Raw genomic sequence first — 20,436 nt, 5'->3', positions numbered from 1 at the left:
AGTTGTTGAAAAGCTATGCTACTTCAACCTCTGACGAAATGGTTCTAGCAGCAACGCTGAGAAAGAGCTGGTTCGAAAATGACTGTTGTTTCACAATAGCACCCTTGATCAGCGGACATAAGACCATTATTAATTGATGGAATGAAATAAAGGATAACATAAAGAGCAAATCACCTTTCATATTAGGTGCATTTGGTAGAATTGTGTACCGCAAGCATATTATTCTATACTTGTTGAATAAAATCAAACATTCGGCGACTTCATGCCCAACAGAAATAGTAATGCAATTTTTGAAAACAATGCTTTTGTAACTTAATAAAGAAGTCTAATTTTGCAAAATAAATAAATAAATAAATAAATAAATAAATAAAATCTCAAAGCTTTCAGATTTTACATTATGCCTAAAAGAGCGTTTTTAACGTTTTGTGTGTTACCATTATTTATTAAATATCATGTTCTTCGCAATTAAAACATAAAATTTAATTCAACAGTAATATCGCAAAATAATTTTAAAATGAGCATATCTTTAGATTTCCCGATACACAGTCTTGCACGTTGAAGATTAAAATGCTTCTTTTTCCGTACAGTGTCGTCATTGCTCGGTTTGAAATCGTTGAGTTTGTTAATCAAAAACTCGTATTACAAAATACGAAATCGATAATAAAAGAAATTCCAAATTAAGTCTTCTTGAAGCCCACATTCGGGTGGAGACGTTTATGGCTCTAGATACCGTTGTTTTATCACAATGCGAGAAACATACATACATATATACAGGTTTTTCATTATTCAATTTCTTTAAATATAATAATATACATATATAAGGGCGATAATATTTAGTGGCAGCAATTTGAAAAGTGGTACTCTATTTATAGTCATTCAATGAAAAATGTTATTTCGAAACTAATACCCAACTGTGACTAACGTCGCTTTTCGGCTAATAAATAAAGCCTTTTGCTCTGAATAACTAGGTACTTGTATTTTTAGCCCAAAGGAGTGGTAGCCCGGAAGGACTATTAGTGTCCGAACAGCCTTTTTGCTGTTTCACTTTTCAAATTGTTGCCACCAAATATTATCGCGTTATATTAAATTTAAAGAAATTAAATAAAAAATGACAGTACGTAGAGCCATCGTATTTTGAATAACGTAATTCTCCACCCGAACATCGGAACCTGGAAGCCCGAATTTTGAATTTGTTTTATTAGCTATTTCTTATTTTGTAAAACTTTAACGAATTTTTGATTAACATGCTCGACGATTTCAAAGCGAGTAATGGCAACATTTAACCAAAAAAATTATCTCAGCGCGCGAGATTGTCTAGCAGAAATTCTAAAGATATGATGTTTTTAAATATGTGATATTGCTGTTGAATTGAATTTTATGTGGTTTAAATGCGAAGAACATGGTATTTAATAAATACAAATAACACACAAAACGTTAAAAACTCCCCTTTGTGCGTAATTTAAAATCTGAAATCTTTCAGGTATTTTTATTTTCTGTTTTTTCCACTGTATTTTTAAGATAGTTTGGAGGAAAAATGTGACACGGAAACATCGTAATAATCGGTGTCGGTGATGATGCTTTCAGAATCAATAAACTTTACCATTGGTGTCCAAATAATTGACTTTAACCACGAGTTAAAGACGTTAAGCAGACTAACTCTAAAGTATGCAAAAAATAAAAGGTGTTTCTATTTCTTTGGCCATAACAGTATAACAATAATACGAATTTCAGATATCCTGTAATTTATATATATCTGTTAATAAACGTTTATAAAATGGTTCGAGATTAGGTTTGGACTTGGATACTGTGCTTTTCTTACAAAGAAAATAAAAATGTAAAAGAAGATAAATTATGCTTTTTTTCTGTTTCTGCTGTGAAATTTCTTTATTAATTCATTATACTTCTTTTAATGATATAAATTGCTTCCTTATTCATGTTGGTTCTACAATGCAAGCCTGTCCATTGCTACTAATTTCATATTATTAATTATATATATTTTTAAGTCTTAAATCATGTTTTAGGCGTGAGACATATCAAAGGATCATGCGTAAACTTTCTTGTTAAAGCTTTTGATATATATGCTACAGACGAAAATTTCAGTGGATGAAAGGGTGTTTCAGTTCCCGAAATCGATATGCATTCTTTCAGAGCACTTTCCCTGATAAAATAGGAAATTTTATTTTTTCTTTCATTTCGTTATAGAAGGTATTTGTATAGTTGCTTCGAAATAAAATATGTGATATGTTGCTGTAAGTGTAAAATATAATTGTAGAATATTAATGTTAAATTTATAGATAAGGTTATGTAGTAGCTAACAATTTAAAGCTGTATTTTTTAACAAAATGGTGGTTTAATATTTATTATTTTAAGTTTACTTTTGGCATGGCAAGAAAGCAAGTGACAGCCTGCCTTGAATAATCGTAGTTTCCTGTATCTACAGCTTCAAGAAGACTGTCTAAATGTTCACATAATTCACATCAATGGAGCTATCTAAATTTGCAGTAATTAGGCTTAACTGATTGTAATCCAAATATATGTGTTAGCAGATAAGTTTTTTAGATAAAGTTTTGCTTGACGATTTAACAGTTTTGAAAATGAATTTCAGAAGCCGCCCAGACTGTATAGTGGTTAGGGAAGCCTGAATGCATACCGAAAAGCATGGGTTCGAATCCCGGAGAAGGCATGATTGTAAGTGTCCGTCCCTTCATAGGAGGCAATGGTGGTCCATCTATTAGGTGTCTCCATAATAAAGAAGCCACCACATCTGGCCTTAGTATAGTTTAATGTACTCTGTTACTAAACTATATTTGCTCACAATCTGCCATTAGAAAAAAAAATAATAATTACTTTCACAATACTCTACACACCTTTGTAATTCTTTCATGTGAATATATCGAATGTGTTATAAATGAATTCTGTGGTGAAAAATGAGACTTAAAGACTCCTAAATTTAACTCCCGTGCGATAAAATTTGAACGGGATGTTTAATTCCAAAATCTGATATTTTTTTATGTAATTTTCAACTTAACTTGAGGGATCGGTTAACTAACTAACTAAGATAATAATGTTCTTGAATTACAAAACTGTTAAGCTGGAAGAACGTTTTGTCGATTTGGTATTTTTGTTTTCTAATTTAAGTTAGAATAACTCAAGAAATAAATTTAAATGAAGTGCAGCAAAAAAGGTATAATTTAATAGGCTGTACAAGGCAGATATTCGGTGTCCGTATTTTTACTTCTACCAAATCGTAGCCGATCAGACAGTATAGTGGTTAAGGAGCCGACTGAGATACCGAAGGGTACCGAAGAAGGCATAGATGTAAATACTCTGTCCCCTCATAGGAGCTAACAGTGGCTGCTTGTTAGGAACCTCCGTAATAAAATGACCACCACTTCTGGCCTTAGTAGTGGCGGAACACATACTCAACCTCACGGGCTATCAGGGCTGGGGTCCCACAAGGGAGCCTCCTTGGGCCCATCTACTATAATATATACACGAACGACATCCCACAAACACCACACACCACCCTGGCTATGTATGCTGACGACACGGCAATACTCTCAAAAAATGCATCTCCTGGTCCAGTTATACAAGCACTCCAATCTCACATCCACACACTCGAGTCCTGGCTTACTGCCTGGAAATTCAAAATCAACGTAGACAAGTCGGAGGCGATCTAGTTTACGAAAAAAGTACACATCGACTTGGAGGACTCTATCCTCATGTATAACACCCCTGTACAGTGGACTAGGCAAGCCAGATACCTAGGCATCACTTTAGATAGGCGACTCACATGGACCCCACACATTACACAACTTATAGCCAAGTTCCGTGCTCGTAAACGAACACTTACCCCCTTAATTAGCCGGAACTCCGTTCTCTCTATTGATAATAAGTTGCTCATTTACAAGACCCTTTTGCGTCCCATACTTTCTTATGCCTGCCCTGTTTGGGGATATACCAGCAATACTAATATTAACAAACTGCAAGTCTTGCAGAATGTTACTCTTAGACAACTTTCCAGAAGCCGATGGTTTATTAGAAATAAAGCAATTCATGAGGAGTTGGAAATACCAACTATCCCAAATTATTTTGCACTCCTCGCAGAAACATTTTACGAAAATATTCCCAATGTTAATAATAACTCAATTACTGTGCCTCATTATGACTATTCACTTGATGTTAAGCGCCCGCTTGCGATCCTAAGACATCTAAATTAACTCTGTTTTTCTTATAACCAAATTATGTAAACACCTTTCCTTACTTGAGCTTTGTTTTGTTTTGATTTATGATCTTATGACTTGATCTGTACTGCTGCCTGACTTATATTTTTGTATATAGTGTACATAATTCCTACTTTATCTTTTATATATGTTTTCCCTATTATGTATTATTTAAGTATCTCTGGAATATTATGTATTTATGTGTACCCAACTGTGTTATTATGAGTGGCCACATGGACGCTTGTTCAGACTAGCAATAGGAAATTTCTTCTTTACATGTCATTGCACACTTACCTCCGTCTAAAGGCTTATCAATTCACTGGTGTTTCTTCTGGATTCTATCATCGGTTCGTGTATGAACTCTTATAGTGATCGAATTTTCAAGTCAATTGCTCGATGCTCAACGAATCGAAAATCGCACACATCTTATCCCGGGATAGCGTTGTCACGCGGGCACCCACTTTGCGAAAACTCATCGAGTTTGCCTGAGCCGAAGCCTAGAAATGGTTAGTGACCGACATAAAGGAAAACAAAAAGGCTCTAGTGTAGAATTGGGTGCCCTTTTGATTGGCGAGAAATTTTGTTCAGTTTTGCTGTTGAAACCCCATTTCTGGTTACGAAGATAGTTTTACCTTGGTTTTAGATTCTTGATTTTTTTAAGCGAAAATAGATCGATGTGTAAATGCACAAAGTTAAGGCAGTGCGCAATGCCGAGTGTGTGTAATTCTCTGATTTTAACTGAAAATAGATCGATGTGTACATGGTCACCGAATTTTGGCAATTATTTGTCTTCTTAATTTGGTTTTGTGTAGCGACCATCTTGAAATTGTGCCTTACTGGCGTCAAAAGAGAATCTTCAAAAAAAAAACAAGGGTTGCTCAATTGTAAACGTTTTTCATGTCACGAAAGCGCGACTTAGGATATGTATTAAATTTGTATTATTATTATTATTATATTATTATTATAAGGGCACAGCCTCGATTCTCCTAGCCGTCACAGGCCGGCCGTATGATCAAAAAACGGAGCTGGCCAGACAAAAACAAATATAAGGGAGGAAAACCATATAAATTTCCAAAAGTATAATTTAAATTTATATGTAGCATTGTTCTTATTTAGGTTTTATTTAGGTTTTTAGGTCTTATTAGGTTCTTATTTAGGTAAAATCGGACTTTTTCTGAAATGACATACCAATTTTTTCAATATTTGGATTCTTCGACTCAAATTATGCCTAAATATTAAATTTTGTAAAATGTGTTGCGAAATTTACGGAGAAACTTAAAAATTTATCTTGCCGCATTTTTTTCAGTTTGCGCCAAGAATTATTCACTTGGCGAACTTCTTAATATATAACAACCTATTTTCTTTTCTCTTTTTACATTGTGCATGAGCGGAAAAAAATTCACACCGTTTATACTTTTAAATAACTTTAACAAAGTGCCTAAACCACATTTGATGTTATTACCGCTTTCAGCAAATATACCAAATTTCAAAACGCGCCATTATATAAATTTACGTATATATTCGAAAATGTTGAATAAAAAAATCTAATTTTTTGCAGGTATGCTTAGAAATACATCTACTTTAAGATGATTTAAAAAAAATTATTGATTATAATATAAGTTTTTTTTTTCGAAAAAGTTATAAAAATATTTTAAAATGCAAATTTTAAAAGTTAATCACAAAAAATGTGCGAATATAAAGCCTAAATTTTAAACTCTGGAAGAAGGAATCATCTAAGCTTAATAAAAAAGAGGTATTAATAAATATGTATCAAATTCAGTTAATATTGAAGAGCTAAAATTTTGAGAGGTAGTTTTTTAGAAACTACTGGTGCGATTTTTACAAAACTTGACAGTTTGGCATAATTTGAGTCGTAGAATCAAAATATGGAAAACAATTGACAAGTCCGACTTTGTGTGAAAATACCTATATTAGAGCAATGCTAGATAAAAATCTAATACATATCCTAAGTAGTGTTTTCGAGACATGAAAAACGCAAGTTGAATTTCATCAATGGGCCCAGTAGATCGGGAGATATATATTGGATTATTAAATTATGGCAAAGCACACGAGGGCTATCTGCCTAAAAGGAAAGATGCCTTCGTGGAGGATTTTCTAAGGGGAACTGGCTCGTATACACGTTACACATAGGGTAAACCACGGACACGCCTATGCAGCCAGCCCGTTCGCGGGATTCGAATCTCTGACCAAACTACCAGTGTTCAGCGTCTTTTACCGCTCGGCCGCTGGTGGGCCTCGGGAGATAAAGAACAATGTCCCTTTTTTTTCTGCGCAGTGTACATTTTTAAAAGTGTTTTTCCTTCCTCTGGAACAAATATCTCGTGTAAAGTTAGAGCTGGAAATGTTATCAAAATTAAAATGCTATTTTAAGTATTTTGAAATGATGACTTTATGAAACTTCTATAAGAAATTTCAATGATGACTATAACGAATAAATGAGCTATATGAGTGTTTTATGCAATACATATACGAGAAGAAATATTCATTTTTCTCACCATGGCATACAAAAAAAATTAAACTTTCTTATGATTATGTCAGGACATTTTTATTTCACGGTTTATTTAATTTATCATTGGCGACTTACTATGCTATAAAAGGGCTTCTCTTGTCACATAAAGCTTTCATTAAAATTTTCTTCGTTTCTGAGTTTTTTTCACCCTTTCTCTGACGTTTTAATTTCCTTTGTTCTGCAATTTGTGAAATAAATGGATTTCTTTATTCATGGAAAGAACCCTGCAATGTTTGAAGTTTGTAAAATTAAGATCAATATTGAAATTCCGTGATAAAACCAATTATATAATAATTTCAATATTGACGCAATAAAATCTCTCCAGTCTAACAAATATATATTTGATGACTTTTACCATTTAACAATTTCCTTCGTTTAAATGATTTATCACGATAAAATAAATATTTTAGGAGAATTTTACATATTAACCCTAAAATCAAAATAGTTTCAATTTCTAACATTTTAATGGCTATTATGCCTTTTTTAAAAGTGAAATATCTGTATACATATGAGCCCTATTCAAATGAGAATAGGAATCATCCTTATTTCAAATAATGGATTTAAAGAATTTCTTTTCTGTAACGAAATTCTACAAGTGATTTTCGATTTACACATATAGGAATAATTTGATTGTTTAAAATAAAATACAGAAGACACTACTAGTCAGATGATAATTACTTTAAATGAAAATACGGAATAAGATTTGTAACTGTAAACGAAAACTAAGATTATGATCTGTAATAATAAACGAAATTTCAAACTACTATTTATTATACTTAATCTTTATAGGTTTGGTATTAGGAATTTTGTCTCGACTTCATGTAGGGAAATTATAGGAAGCATTATCAATAATTCTCTTAGAATAGAAAAAATTCAATACAAAATGCTATCGAATGCGATCAACCCATTATTATAGGGAATTGAGAAGATATTATTAATGGAAGGGAAGAAATTTCATCCACCTTTACTAGATTCCCTATTTGTATAGATCCACTTTGATTCATCGAATTACAAAGCAGAACAATATATTTGTTGTTGTTGTTTTGTTGTGACTCATTTCATTTGGCTGACAGTGACATCAGAATAAACCCACGAAATTCATCCTGTCAAGGAGAGTAAGATAGCGTCTGTCGTTTGCAAAGCCTTGGGCACCATACTTGACAGTACGACTTCCCTTATTTCTGCCTTCCAATTTTGAAGGAGAGCACTCCGGGGGGGGGGCTACGGTTCCGAGTGTTTCCCACCCCTCTTGCCCTACTAACAACCTCTCCAGAAGACCTACGCCTTGTCGCATATTTAGAGTGCCCCCATGGCGCACAGACACTATACAGTTACAAGCACCCATGCCTTCTCCGGGATTCGAACCGGGACCCTTCAGTAAAGCAGTAAGCTCCTCTAACCACTATACCGCCTGGCCGATACAGTAGATTTAACAATGATAATGTAATTTAAATATTCCAAATTATTTCTGCCCATATCTCTTTCTGGACTAATGAAGCACAAATGAGGTTTTAGATTTTTGAAATCTTTACAAAAATTATAACAAATATAAAAGTAAAATCTTTGAAACCAGCTCATAATTCAGAACAACATTTCTTCATGAAATATTAATTTAATCTGAAAAATATGATCCTAAAAATTTTATTTCTGTCCAGCTCAATCTTAAATTAGACGTAATTTTTTTAAAAAGCAGTATTTTACTCAACTTACAATTAACGGTTAGAGATGCATGCAGTTAATTGCTTTATACCGACCAGATGTTGTTTGTATCTTAGAATCTTGAATTTAGGCATCTACTATTGATCCATCGCTGTAAAAATTTATCATTATGCTCCCCTTTAATAAAACAATAGTACACCTAACATATAAAAAGCGCAAATATTGAGTTTTCGGAAATCCGTATAATTGGACTTCCATCTTATATTATTTCTCTTTTGCTCCTAAATTCGAAGAGATATTAAGAAATAAGTTCTTACTTTCTAGAACTCCGGATCTTGTTCTGAGTTTTCTAATATTGGACTACCTGAGGTCATATATTCTACAAGAGAGTCATCCAGTGTTCTAGGCAATATGTCGAAATAATCTAAGTGATGATATATCATAAATTCCTAAAAGAATGTACCTCCGCTTCTAATATACTAGCCAGAATTGTGGAAAACTTCTAGATAATGTGCGGTCTTAGGTTTGATTTCTGCTAACTCGATTATTTTAAGAAACTACCATAAACGTGCATACCAACTACACTGTGATTTTATGATAATTATTAATTAGTGATAATTAATATATAGAATAGTGATAATTAATATATAATAATAGATATAATTTTATAATAGTTATTATCTTTTTAGATATTAACGAAGAATTACCAATGAAATATCTTTACGAGATATTAATGAAGAATTATCGAAAAGTTATCTTTATTTGATAAAATATGATAGCTAAATAATGACAGGAAAAAGAAATAGTTGTCTTATATTAAAGAGATTTGATCATTCTGAGATCCAGTCACGTTTTTCCCCCGAAACTGATCCAGTAACGCGTAAGTTCATGACTTCTACTGTAAGAATTGGAAAATGTCTCATCTGGTTGTTTTATTTCCAGTACTTGTTTAGGCTGAGAAATGAAATAAGACTTGGAATTACTTCGAAACAAGTGTAAATAAATTACTTTGTGTATAAAGTAATGTTTATGATGAAACTGTATGATAATTTGGTTGGAACGATAAACAAAAGAGGAATTCCTACACTATGAGGTACATATTAACAGACTGTGTCAATTGAAAATCAAACTGATAAAGAAAGAAAAAGTTTCGCAATATCTATGTGTGTATTAGGAGATCTGTTGGAAATGTGTTATGATATGTTAGAAGAATTCAAAATATTTAAATACCGAAAGGAAATCGTCTGAGATGATTAAAATGGTTTAATTGGATGTGATGAACTACGGTAGTAATGGTAAATGCCAAAAATATATGATGCGAACTTGGGAGTTTTTTTAAAACGCAGGGATTTCAGATTAAAAAATATTTTATTCCTCAGACCAAGATAGAAAGACTGGAATAACTAAAAATCATATTCTTTGGTTAGAAGATTAAAGGTTAAAAGAAAAGTGCACTGAAACCAAAATATCCATATTTGACAGTGATGAAAGGAAATATATTAGAAGAATATATGCAGAATATGTTCTGTCCGAATACTCCATACCTACTTTGAAGCATCAGTTAGTTTTATGCTTTCTGGCGGTATGATAACGAAAGAGCTGGAAAGAATTAACGCCATCGATAACCCTTTTAACGGCAGAAACTGCATAACCGCTGATGCTGACGTGTTAATTTTGTCATATTTTGTACTCAAAATTAATATGGTAGCACATTCCGCGATAATGAGGCTTTCATATTTTAGTACAACTCTGCTGCTTTACATGTTTTTGTTTAATCTAGAACCTCATTTCACGAAAATGGTATTACATATCTAGATCGGCCAAACAGTAACCGTAATTTAAACTGAATTTAAAGCATTTCGAGCCGATTGTGGGAGCCTTCTAGTTAAAAAAGTAATATACAACTAACTGAAGAAAACACAACCTCGTGTTATAACGCCTGAGGAAATAAAAATCTTTGATTTACTCCCTGAGACTTATTATCAAGCTAGAATTCCAGTTCAAATAAGTAATCATTGAAACAACTAACAAGAACGTAATTTACATTCTCATATTTCAACAGAATTGGCTTTCCTGAAATTCTCAGATTTATACATAAAATGTATTCTATTAAGATCAAAATGAAATTGCCATTGTAATGATTTTAATTCTTGAATTATATTCAGTTATACTGGCGCTATATACTGTTATACATTCAAAATTGCATATTTCAAAATGCTTCTACACTTCTGGTGTCAGATTGATGCTCGACTTTAAGAAGTACCCAATATCGATAGCTGCCACATTCAGTGAATCTTGTTGCGTACGTAGGGGTTCGTGACAGACGGAAAGCACAAGTCCGCTAATAGATTAATGAAAATTTATTTTTATCAAAAGAAATATTTTAGAACTGGAATTTTCCGCAGAAATGTTCGTACAAGTGTTCACCGTATCACACAGTATAATCAATATTTTCACTACGAAGTACTAAAAACGTTAATCACAGCGCATCTAAAGAGAAAGCTAATTCAGTCTCTCAGGTCACACGAAGCTAAACAACTCGCAACGACAATAACTAAGCAATTAAGAGCACATCTTCGGCCTAAAATAGTTTTCAACCGACGCGAGATATTTCAAGTACTTTTTGCTTCTCGAGATTTCCCGAAAACAAAGAGAGTGTGGAATTACGGTTACAGCTAACACAGTGGTCAATTACATTTATTCAATTTAAATACAATTTACCGAGATATTTATTTACTCAACTTTAAGTGCCCTTGCCCTTGTATTTTTACTGTTCCGGCATAGCTTTCACTTAAAATTTGTTTCGCGCTGCATTGCACGAGGAAATACAACAATTTTAATTATAATTATACTAAAATTACTTGCCAAAATGCGAAATTCATAACAATATTATGAACTATTCTGCATTTTATCGTGGATGAAATACATTTATGGGACATAATTGTAATGAACTTTTTTTCAGAAGGGAAATGCAATGTTTACAAAACCTTGATTTTACATATTTGTCTATTTTATGTATTACACGTTAGCAGGGTTTTTTTTAAGTTATTACAATATTAAGCATTTTGTTCATAAAACAAATTTTATATATTCTCTTTATTGAGATTTTTAATATTTCAATATCTTTCTTGACAAAATCTAGTGCATTGGTCAATCGTACAGTTATGTGCATATATTTCAAGCAGTTTTTATATATATTATCGTACAGTTATATGTACACTACGCAAAAAATGGGGGAGGGGGGACAGTTCTTTATCTCCCGTTCAACTGGCCCCATTGATGAAATTCCAATTGCATTTTTCATGCCTCGAAAGCGTGACTTAGGATACGTATTATATTTATATATAGCATCGTTCTAATATAGGTATTTTGACACAAAATAAGACTTTTTCTGAAATTACGTACCAATTTTTTTCCATATTTCAATTCTAGGATTCAAATTACACCAAACTACCAAGTTTTGTAAAAATCGCGAGTAGTTTTTAAAAAATAAGCTCTCAAAATTTTAGCTCCTTAATGTTGAGTTTGGTATATATTTATAAATCTCTCTTTTTTTTTATTAAACTTATTTGATTCTTCCTTCCACATTTCGAAAATTAGGATCATTAGGATCATTCCAAATAAAATTCACCCATTTTAATGAATTATTTTTAAAATATGTATTTTATATAATTTTATAAATTTTTCAAAAAAATCTATAAAAATTTACCATCATCTTAAAGTAGACGTAATTCTAAGCACACCTGCAAAAAATCACATTTTTTTATTCAAAATTTCCGAAGATATTTATATATTGGCGCGTTTTGAAATTTGATATATTTTTTGAAAGCGACAAAACATCAAATGCGGTTTAGACACTTTGCTAAAATTATTTGGAAGTTGTAATGATGTGGCCTTTTTTTCCGCTCATACACAATGTAAAAATGTAGGAACGAGGTGCCCTTTTTTTCCAATCCGGCATAATGGAAGGGAAAGGAAAATTGGTTGCCACATGTTAAGAAGTTCACCAAGTGAATTATTCTTGGCCGAAATTGAAAAAAGTAAAAATGCAATGTAAAAATGTAGGAACAATGTACACAATGTAAAAATGTAGGAACGAGGTGCCCTTTTTTTCCAATCCGGCATAATGGAAGGGAAAGGAAAATTGGTTGCCACATGTTAAGAAGTTCACCAAGTGAATTATTCTTGGCCGAAATTGAAAAAAGTTTGCCAAGATAATATTTTGAATTTCTCCGTAAATTTCACACCAAATTTTACAAAATTTAATATTTAGGCATAATTTAAATCGTAGAATAGAAATATGGACAAAAATGGGAATGTTATTCAAGAAAAAGTCCTATTTTGTGTCAAAATACCTATGTTAGAACAATTTAATATATACCCTACGTCGCGCTTTCGAGACATGAAAAACGCAATTTGAATTTTGACAATGGGCCTAGTAGAGCGGGAACTATACATCTATTTTTTTCCCGCTTTTTTTGTTCGCAATGTGCATCTTGATGCGTAAAAACATCAAACAGTTATGTTTCCACTACACCACTACATCAGCAAAAAATTAAAAATCATCAGAATGTATTAATATTTGACTTAAAAATGATTCATTTCGTTTGCTTCGAAAGTAATTAAAATAAAGCTTTCATTTGACTTGGCGTCAATTATAAAATGAAATCTGGCAATTGTACGAAAATGCAACTAATATATTTGTATTTTCTTTACTGCTTATAAGCTATTAATTATTGAATACATAATTTATGACGATTTTAACACCATGAGAGCTCTTTAGCTTATACTTTTTTTAAATGTGTCACATGCCGCATCATATACGTTTGTAATTTATGCTAATGGAAATAATAAAAACATGCAAGAAAATTAGCTGGTATAATTTTATTTAAGCTGAAAGCAAGAAGTTCCATTTTAGGTCGTCTGAGAAAAGAATAAACACTAACTATTTCCGAAATAGTAGCGTTGTATTAATTACAGAGTTACAATTATTTTATAAATTTTTTGGATGCGACAATAGATTTCTACATATTAATCATAAAAACTAATATATTTACCAATAGTAGACTCTTTTTTGTATTTCAGTTACAAGAAATTCCATAAAGGTAAAAGAAAACTTTAAAAAAAAAGTAAAATTCACTTTAAAATATTTGTCTTCCATTCCCATTTCTTTACAGATTGGTTCTTGGGACACTGATAAGCATTTTCAGGTTAAAAAAGAAGACAAAGACCAGTATGCTGAAGTGAAAGATTTACTACGGAATGCTACGCTTAAAGTAACAACAATACTGGTAAGTACTTCTTATATTTGAAATTTCTCATTTAATGTTATAGAATACATATATATTGGAAATTGAATGGCCCATACGTCGAGTGCCTCCTATTTGTCCGAGATTGAAGCTGTCTAAATCAGAATATGTACCCATACTGGTAATTGAAATAATTGATTAACAACAACCATAGTACTAGTTGTATGTACATTTACGACAATTTCCTAAAGTGAGCTCAGATGCCGCGCAGCGCTATAAAATTTACATAGCCGTATCTATCCCTAATTCAGTGGCACTTTAGTGTCTAATTAAATTTACCCTACAGTAAAACGATCACACCCATGTTGTTTCGGTGTGATCAAAGACAGATAGGGTTCAGTGACATAAAAAAGGAAGAGACGAAAAACTTTTGAAATAAAACGTACTATTCTGGAAGACATTAGCACAATATATAATATATAATATGAGGAATACAATAGAAACCTTGAAACTGAGAAACTCATGAAAGAACTGCAGCAAAATGAAAGGAATTTTGCAACAGGACTTAGACAACATTCTGGTTGAAGTGTTACAAATAACAAAAGAAAAACTTCACGATAACGAAATAATATATAGACTGTTTAAAATAAAGAGAAATTACAAAAGAAAGAAATTCATTAGAGAAAATTCTCCAATCAAAATTTATGGAATAAGTTATGTTAATAATGTGAATACAATTATTGTATAAACTATATTTGTAAATCAGCCACAATATATGGCAATGTAAAAATTTTAGAATTATTAATAAATACTAGACCAGGGCGAACGTGGGCAGAACCGATTAACCGTAATGGTAGAGGGATGGCGCCCACGTCCTCCATTACTACTACTACTACTACTACTACTACTACTACAGTAAGAAGAAAGAAAAAGAAAACATTTGGTTTTACAATTTATGTGTATGTGTGTGTGTGTGTTAGCACTTCTGTGCTAAACTTTGGTCAGAGCGGCGTGACTGGTAAAGAAAATAGAAAAACCCAAGTCAGTCTCATGACCATAGTTGAATCTTGTAACAAAAATAAGAAACATTTTTTAGGGTGTGTTAAGTGTATACCTAGGAGGACAGCGGGCGTGTGCATACTTCCTAAAGAAAAGTTATAGGAAGTAATACACATAGTGTGAAACCAAGTGCCGAAAAAAATGTAGATGAAACATTCATCTTCAAATGAAAAATCTGAATACATGGATTCAATACATCTGTATTGAATCCAGATTTTTCAAAATGCAGTGGTAGAGTTTTTCCTCTCCTCATTTTCTGGGCTACGGGGGACGTATACTACACATTTTGGACCTAAAACGCTCTCGGAAGAAGGAAAGGCAGGATAGGAAAGGAGCCAGACTGAGAAAGGTCAAAATCGGGGAAAATAATTTGTCATAGTTAGGGTTTAAACTCTAAATCACGTTTAAAATAAAAATACGTAGATTAAAAAAAAATGTATTTTTCCAAAAGGTGAGACTTTCAACATTTATCATGAAAACATTAAAGAATTACCTATAAATAAAATTTTTTAAAAAATAATTTCCTACTTAAAATATATAGCAAAAATTCAACAATATAAATTCAAAGAAATTTAAACAATAATACAAAAATATTACTCGTATTAGGAACCTAACCTAATTATATATATATATACTGAAGCAGACTTAGATGTAATAATATTGTGAAAATATTGATAGCGTAGATACTTATCTATAACGAAAGCGACAGCCGCAGTACATGAAATAATCTTATAATCTTTTCATTTCAATTGACATTTGTTGGCACAATTCAGTTGGCACTCTAATTGTGCCTCATTCACAACATTTTACATTTTTGATATTGTTGCTATAGGAAGAAAGCAGCGGAGCTGAGTCGAGAACAGAGATGGGGGCAAAGTGCACAGTCATCCAATATGGCTGTTTATTAATCGAAAGGTTTCGGTTTAAATTCCGAACTCGATACGTGTTCATCCTTATTTAAAAGTCATATGATGATATGATTAATCTATAAATGACGCAATGCTGAAAAATAATAACAAGAAAAATAATTTTGAATAATTAACCTCCATCCGAATATGGGCAACTAGAAGTCCTAGTTTAGAATTTCCAATTTGTTTTATTGTCCGCTTCATATTTTGTAAAATTTTACCGAATTTTTGATTAAGAAACTCAACGATTTCGAAACGAGCAGTGGCGACACATAAAACATTTTTAACCCCAGCGGGCGACACTCTCTATCTGAAATGTATAAATAAAATGTGTGTGTACGTGTATGTATAAATAAAAAAACTCACCTTTGGGCGTACTATAAAATCTGAAAGCTTTTAGATTTTTATTTATTAGTCTAAAGGGGCTTTGTCCCTGACGAGCTATTGTTTTCGTTTTGCGATTTTGCGTTGGTTCACTATAAATGCCCGATTCACTTTTCAAACTGTTGCCACCAAATGTTAGAGTCCTGCATTGTATTTGAAGAAATTAAATAATGAAACATCTGCATAAATGTATGTCTTTTTCTCGTATTGTGATAAAACAACGGTACATAGAGCCATTGAATTTTAATGACGTAATCCTACTGCGAATATGGGCATTTGGAAGTCCAGATTTGAAATTTGTAATTTGTTTTATTATCGGTTTCATATTTTGTAAAACTTTAACGAATTTTTGATTAACAAACTCAAGGATTTCAAAGCGAGCCATGGCAACGTTGTACAGAAAAAACATTTTTATCTCGAGCGCGCACTCTTTTTGGAAATGTACTCAGATAATTTTATGGAAACGAGAAGCAAATACGTTCAATGTTATAAACAATAACTCCTAAATTGTTGCTCCTCACTACACATTTTATTATCAGACTATTAAAATATGGACACAGAAAACTCTGTGCAAGAAGTAAATAAGTATAGTCTTTTAATAGCCCAATGGAGCGGTCGATTAAGCGGTGAAACTGCTAAAAGCATACTTCGACCTGACAACGTATCCCGGAGAACAGATTGGCTGCATGAAAATTTTGGTGGTTTTTTCCCCGATGTGTAACATGAATGCAAGCCAGTTTCTCTTACAAATTGCTCCACGAAGTCCTCTGCCTTCCTTTAGGCAGATAGTTTTGTTGTGTTTTGTCGTAATTTAAATATATATGTATTTATGAAGTCAGAGACAATCCGGAATTGCAAAACTAATACTATTAATATTTAAAGTCCAGCAGTAGTTGTGAAATCAATTAAATAATCAAGAGGGGATTAAAATAAATAATAGTAGTTAAAATTCAGAATTGAAGCAAAAACAAAACATAATAATATAACAAGCAGCTAAAAATTACTTGGTCTTTTTTTCACGGAGCAGCGCAAATATTTTCAACAGAACCACTTTCCTGAATTATATATGGATAATTATCAAAATTATATCAAACACTGAAAAGTAATTGCTTTAAATATAATATTATCTGAAATAAATATTATATGAAGATAAATATTATCTGAAGAACTTAAACGAATATTGCGAGGTTATTCAAAATGCTAATAAAAAGGAATTATACCTAGATGATTATTACTAATTATCCAAATTGCTTTTAGAGTTTCTAATTTTAAATAATGCTTAACATTTAGTCCTATTTTTATATTGCATACATTTTATGTCGTATAATTTAATTAGGGTAACGTCGGGGCAAATTGCATCTTGATGATTCATTCAAGAGAACCTTTTTCTTTTTAATATAAATCCTAATGGCGTCTTTAATCTTAATTCCTATTTGTATTTTATATTAATATATTAATGACATTGCAACATTATTTCATTTTAAGCTATTTTTAATTTTGTCTTAACTCATTTTGAACTTTTTTATTTATTTCATGAATTTATTATGATAATCTTCCAAACATAATTCAGAAGCTTGGCTCTGTTGAAAAATGTTTGGCTGCTCCTTGAAAAAGACCAAAAAATTTTTAACTATTTCTTATTTTATTATGTTTTTTTTATTATGCTGCTTTGATATTTTATAACGTTACTTTATTACCTTGTTTTGTTATGTTATTTCATTATGTTGTTTAAATAATTTTCTTGTCAGTCGATTTGTCACTTACATTGATGGAATTATTTTATTTATCACTTCATTATATAATTCCTGTCATTAGTAAGAGAAATATGCACTTTTATGTAATAGGAAATTTTTAAAAAATTTTGAAGTACTTTAGGTTTCTAATAACACCCGAGCGAGTTGTTATCCAAGGGATTACAGAAATTATTTCATTCGATTAGAAATGAGCAGGAAGATTAAAAAACAAACTAGACTGCAAATTTCTTAATCAATGGAAAAGAAATTAATGTAAGGTACATTTAAAAAAATTCTACGTTTTAATATTGTTCATATAATATACTCGTGTTCTTTCAGACAAAGCCATACTTGTGGCAGAAAGCTACAGCGGAGGAGTTCAAGGGCAATGATCAATTTCAGGGATTTTGCAAAGATTTGTTGGATAAATTATCTGAACAGTTTGGTTTCAAATACATCATCACTCCTGTAAAGGATAAACAATATGGTTCTGTAATTAATGGAAATTGGAATGGCATGATTGGAGAACTCTTGAGAAAGGTAATAATAAACTGTATTTAATAAATTTATTCCTTCTTAATGAGAGAGTATAATCCACATTTAATTTGTAAAGTTATAGATACATTAGATTTTTTTTAAGCATGAATCGTGAAAAATGACCAATGCCCTCTCGGGGATTCGAACCACGGACCTCTCGGATACGCGCCGAATGTGCTGTGCGCTCCACCACGGAGGCATGCTAAGATGACGGGAAAAATATTTTATTATACCTTCTTTTAAAGGCACACTAGTGCTTAGGAGACCCAATCGCCAGATCCTGCTAGTGGAGGAGCATCATTCATCACATTTTGTTAGTTCGGGTGCCACTGCAGAGACATTAGATTTTTTTTTATGCTAGAGAAGTGAAAAATGAGCAATGCCCTCGCCGCGATTCGAACCTTGGACCTCTAGAGTATGCGCCAAGTGTCCTGACCACTACATCACGAAGTCATTCTAAGAAGGCGGGAGAAATACTTTATCAAGTGATGTAATTTCATGAAGTTTCCTGACAGACCTCATGGCTAATATTTATTTATGCTTAAAATAGAAATTCCCTCTATAATAAGAATTTTTGACTATGAGACATCAAACGATGCTCCCAGTTTTTTTCTGTTTCCCTCAAAACAGCTGCATGGATAGAAATCGTTAAATTCTGGAGAATAATAATAAATATATTATCAGTCCAAAATAAAGGAATATACAATGGCTCCTAAAAATATTTTTACAGTTACGAGTTTCAGTGAAATATTGCTTTATTCATTGATAAAAATTTATATTTTACAATGAAAATTTTTAATAATATCAGTCAATTTCTCTTAACAAAGATACGTTAATTATTATATGGACAAAGCAAAACTTTTTTTTGGGAAACTCAATAATAAAAAAGTAGCAGAAACGTTACCTCACAGAAGTCTTCGTAAGCTTTAAAGAAATCTGCATAGTAAACACTGTAATACTGCTATCAGTTAGTATTTTGTAGGATATCCTGCAGCATTCATGAGAGCTTTCAAAGGTCTGGGCTTAGAATTCACCTGATTTTTTGTAATATCTGCATCAATGTTCTTCCGTTCTTTCATCATTTCTGTTTTTTAGCTTTAATGCTGTACCTTGGTGCGCTAACAAGTAAATCTTTTCACATGTGTTTCGTTGGTTTAAATCTGTTGACTGATGTAGTGTTTTCAGAACGTGAACAATTATAGACACACCAAAGGCAAACGTTTAGGGCACTGAGTTTGGGATCGGTACCCTGATAAAAAATAAAGTTATTTCCAATACACAAATTTTAGATGGATAATTTTAAATTATCTTTAAAAATATTTAAATAAAGATAATGGTTCATTTTGCCATCAATAAGCAATAAATTATTTAAGCCTGATGCTGACATGCATCTCACGCAAGGATACCTCCACTACCATGCTTTACTGTTCCAACCAAGGTCTTGGAATTAAGTTCCTCATTTTTGTCTTCTATGCGCTCATAGGAGCCAAAAATTTTATTTATTTATTTTTTTTTTCATTTTCAAACAAGACATGATACCAATTGATTTTTCGAAAAGAAACCTAAGCTTTCTCTTTTTTTTTTCACTTGCAGAGATACCTTTCTTCGAGCAGAGCGCCCATGTAATCCTCTTGATCTGAGTATTGAACGATTTCAAGTGAAATTGAAGTATTAAATGTTTCAGTAAATTCTGTAGAATACTTAAGGGGTGTTGGAACCCCAAAATCTTCAAAAAAATTTATTTCGGATGTTTGCATTTTCAAATTCTCTACACTTTTATCTTTCTAAAAATAACATTCTTTAATCTCTTTGAAAATTAGAACTGTAAAAAAATCTTGTTTTAATTTGTCATCTACTGCTTTGATCAATGAGAATTTTTACATAAAAACGCGTTTTTCTCCAAACGTGATTTTTTTTATACTCGATGTACCTTTTCTCAGGAACTACTGCTCACCAGGTATCTAAACTTTTTATGGGTTATTTATTAGGTTCCCTAATATTTACCGAAATGAGCTTTTTGTAATAAGCTTAGAAAAAAAAAATGTGTGAGAAAAGGGCTAAATTTTACTATGCCTAACAAAATATTCTGTAATTTACTCTAAAACTCAAAATGTTTCAAAAGCTCATTTCAGTATAATCAGATAGGTGTACTTT

The 20,436-nt window shown here is 31.9% G+C and overlaps 1 protein-coding gene across 2 annotated transcripts in view; it reads left to right on the top strand.

Moving 5' to 3' along the window:
• LOC118197433 (glutamate receptor ionotropic, kainate 2-like) overlaps window positions 1–20,436 on the top strand; it is a 482,153-nt gene that overhangs the window by 424,228 nt on the left and 37,489 nt on the right. For both annotated transcript variants that reach the window (XM_085810529.1, XM_085810530.1), the window contains 2 exons: window positions 13,590–13,703; window positions 18,085–18,285. In XM_085810529.1, coding sequence (XP_085666655.1) covers window positions 13,590–13,703; window positions 18,085–18,285 — 315 coding nt within the window. The remainder of the gene's footprint in view (window positions 1–13,589; window positions 13,704–18,084; window positions 18,286–20,436) is intronic.

Source organism: Stegodyphus dumicola, chromosome 2, assembly GCF_044657685.1.
Source record: "Stegodyphus dumicola isolate Sdum_Otavi_A_Nest chromosome 2, ASM4465768v1".
NCBI classification, from domain to species: domain Eukaryota; kingdom Metazoa; phylum Arthropoda; class Arachnida; order Araneae; family Eresidae; genus Stegodyphus; species Stegodyphus dumicola.
Note: the sequence above shows the minus strand (reverse complement) of the source record. Positions and strands in the feature narration are given on the sequence as shown.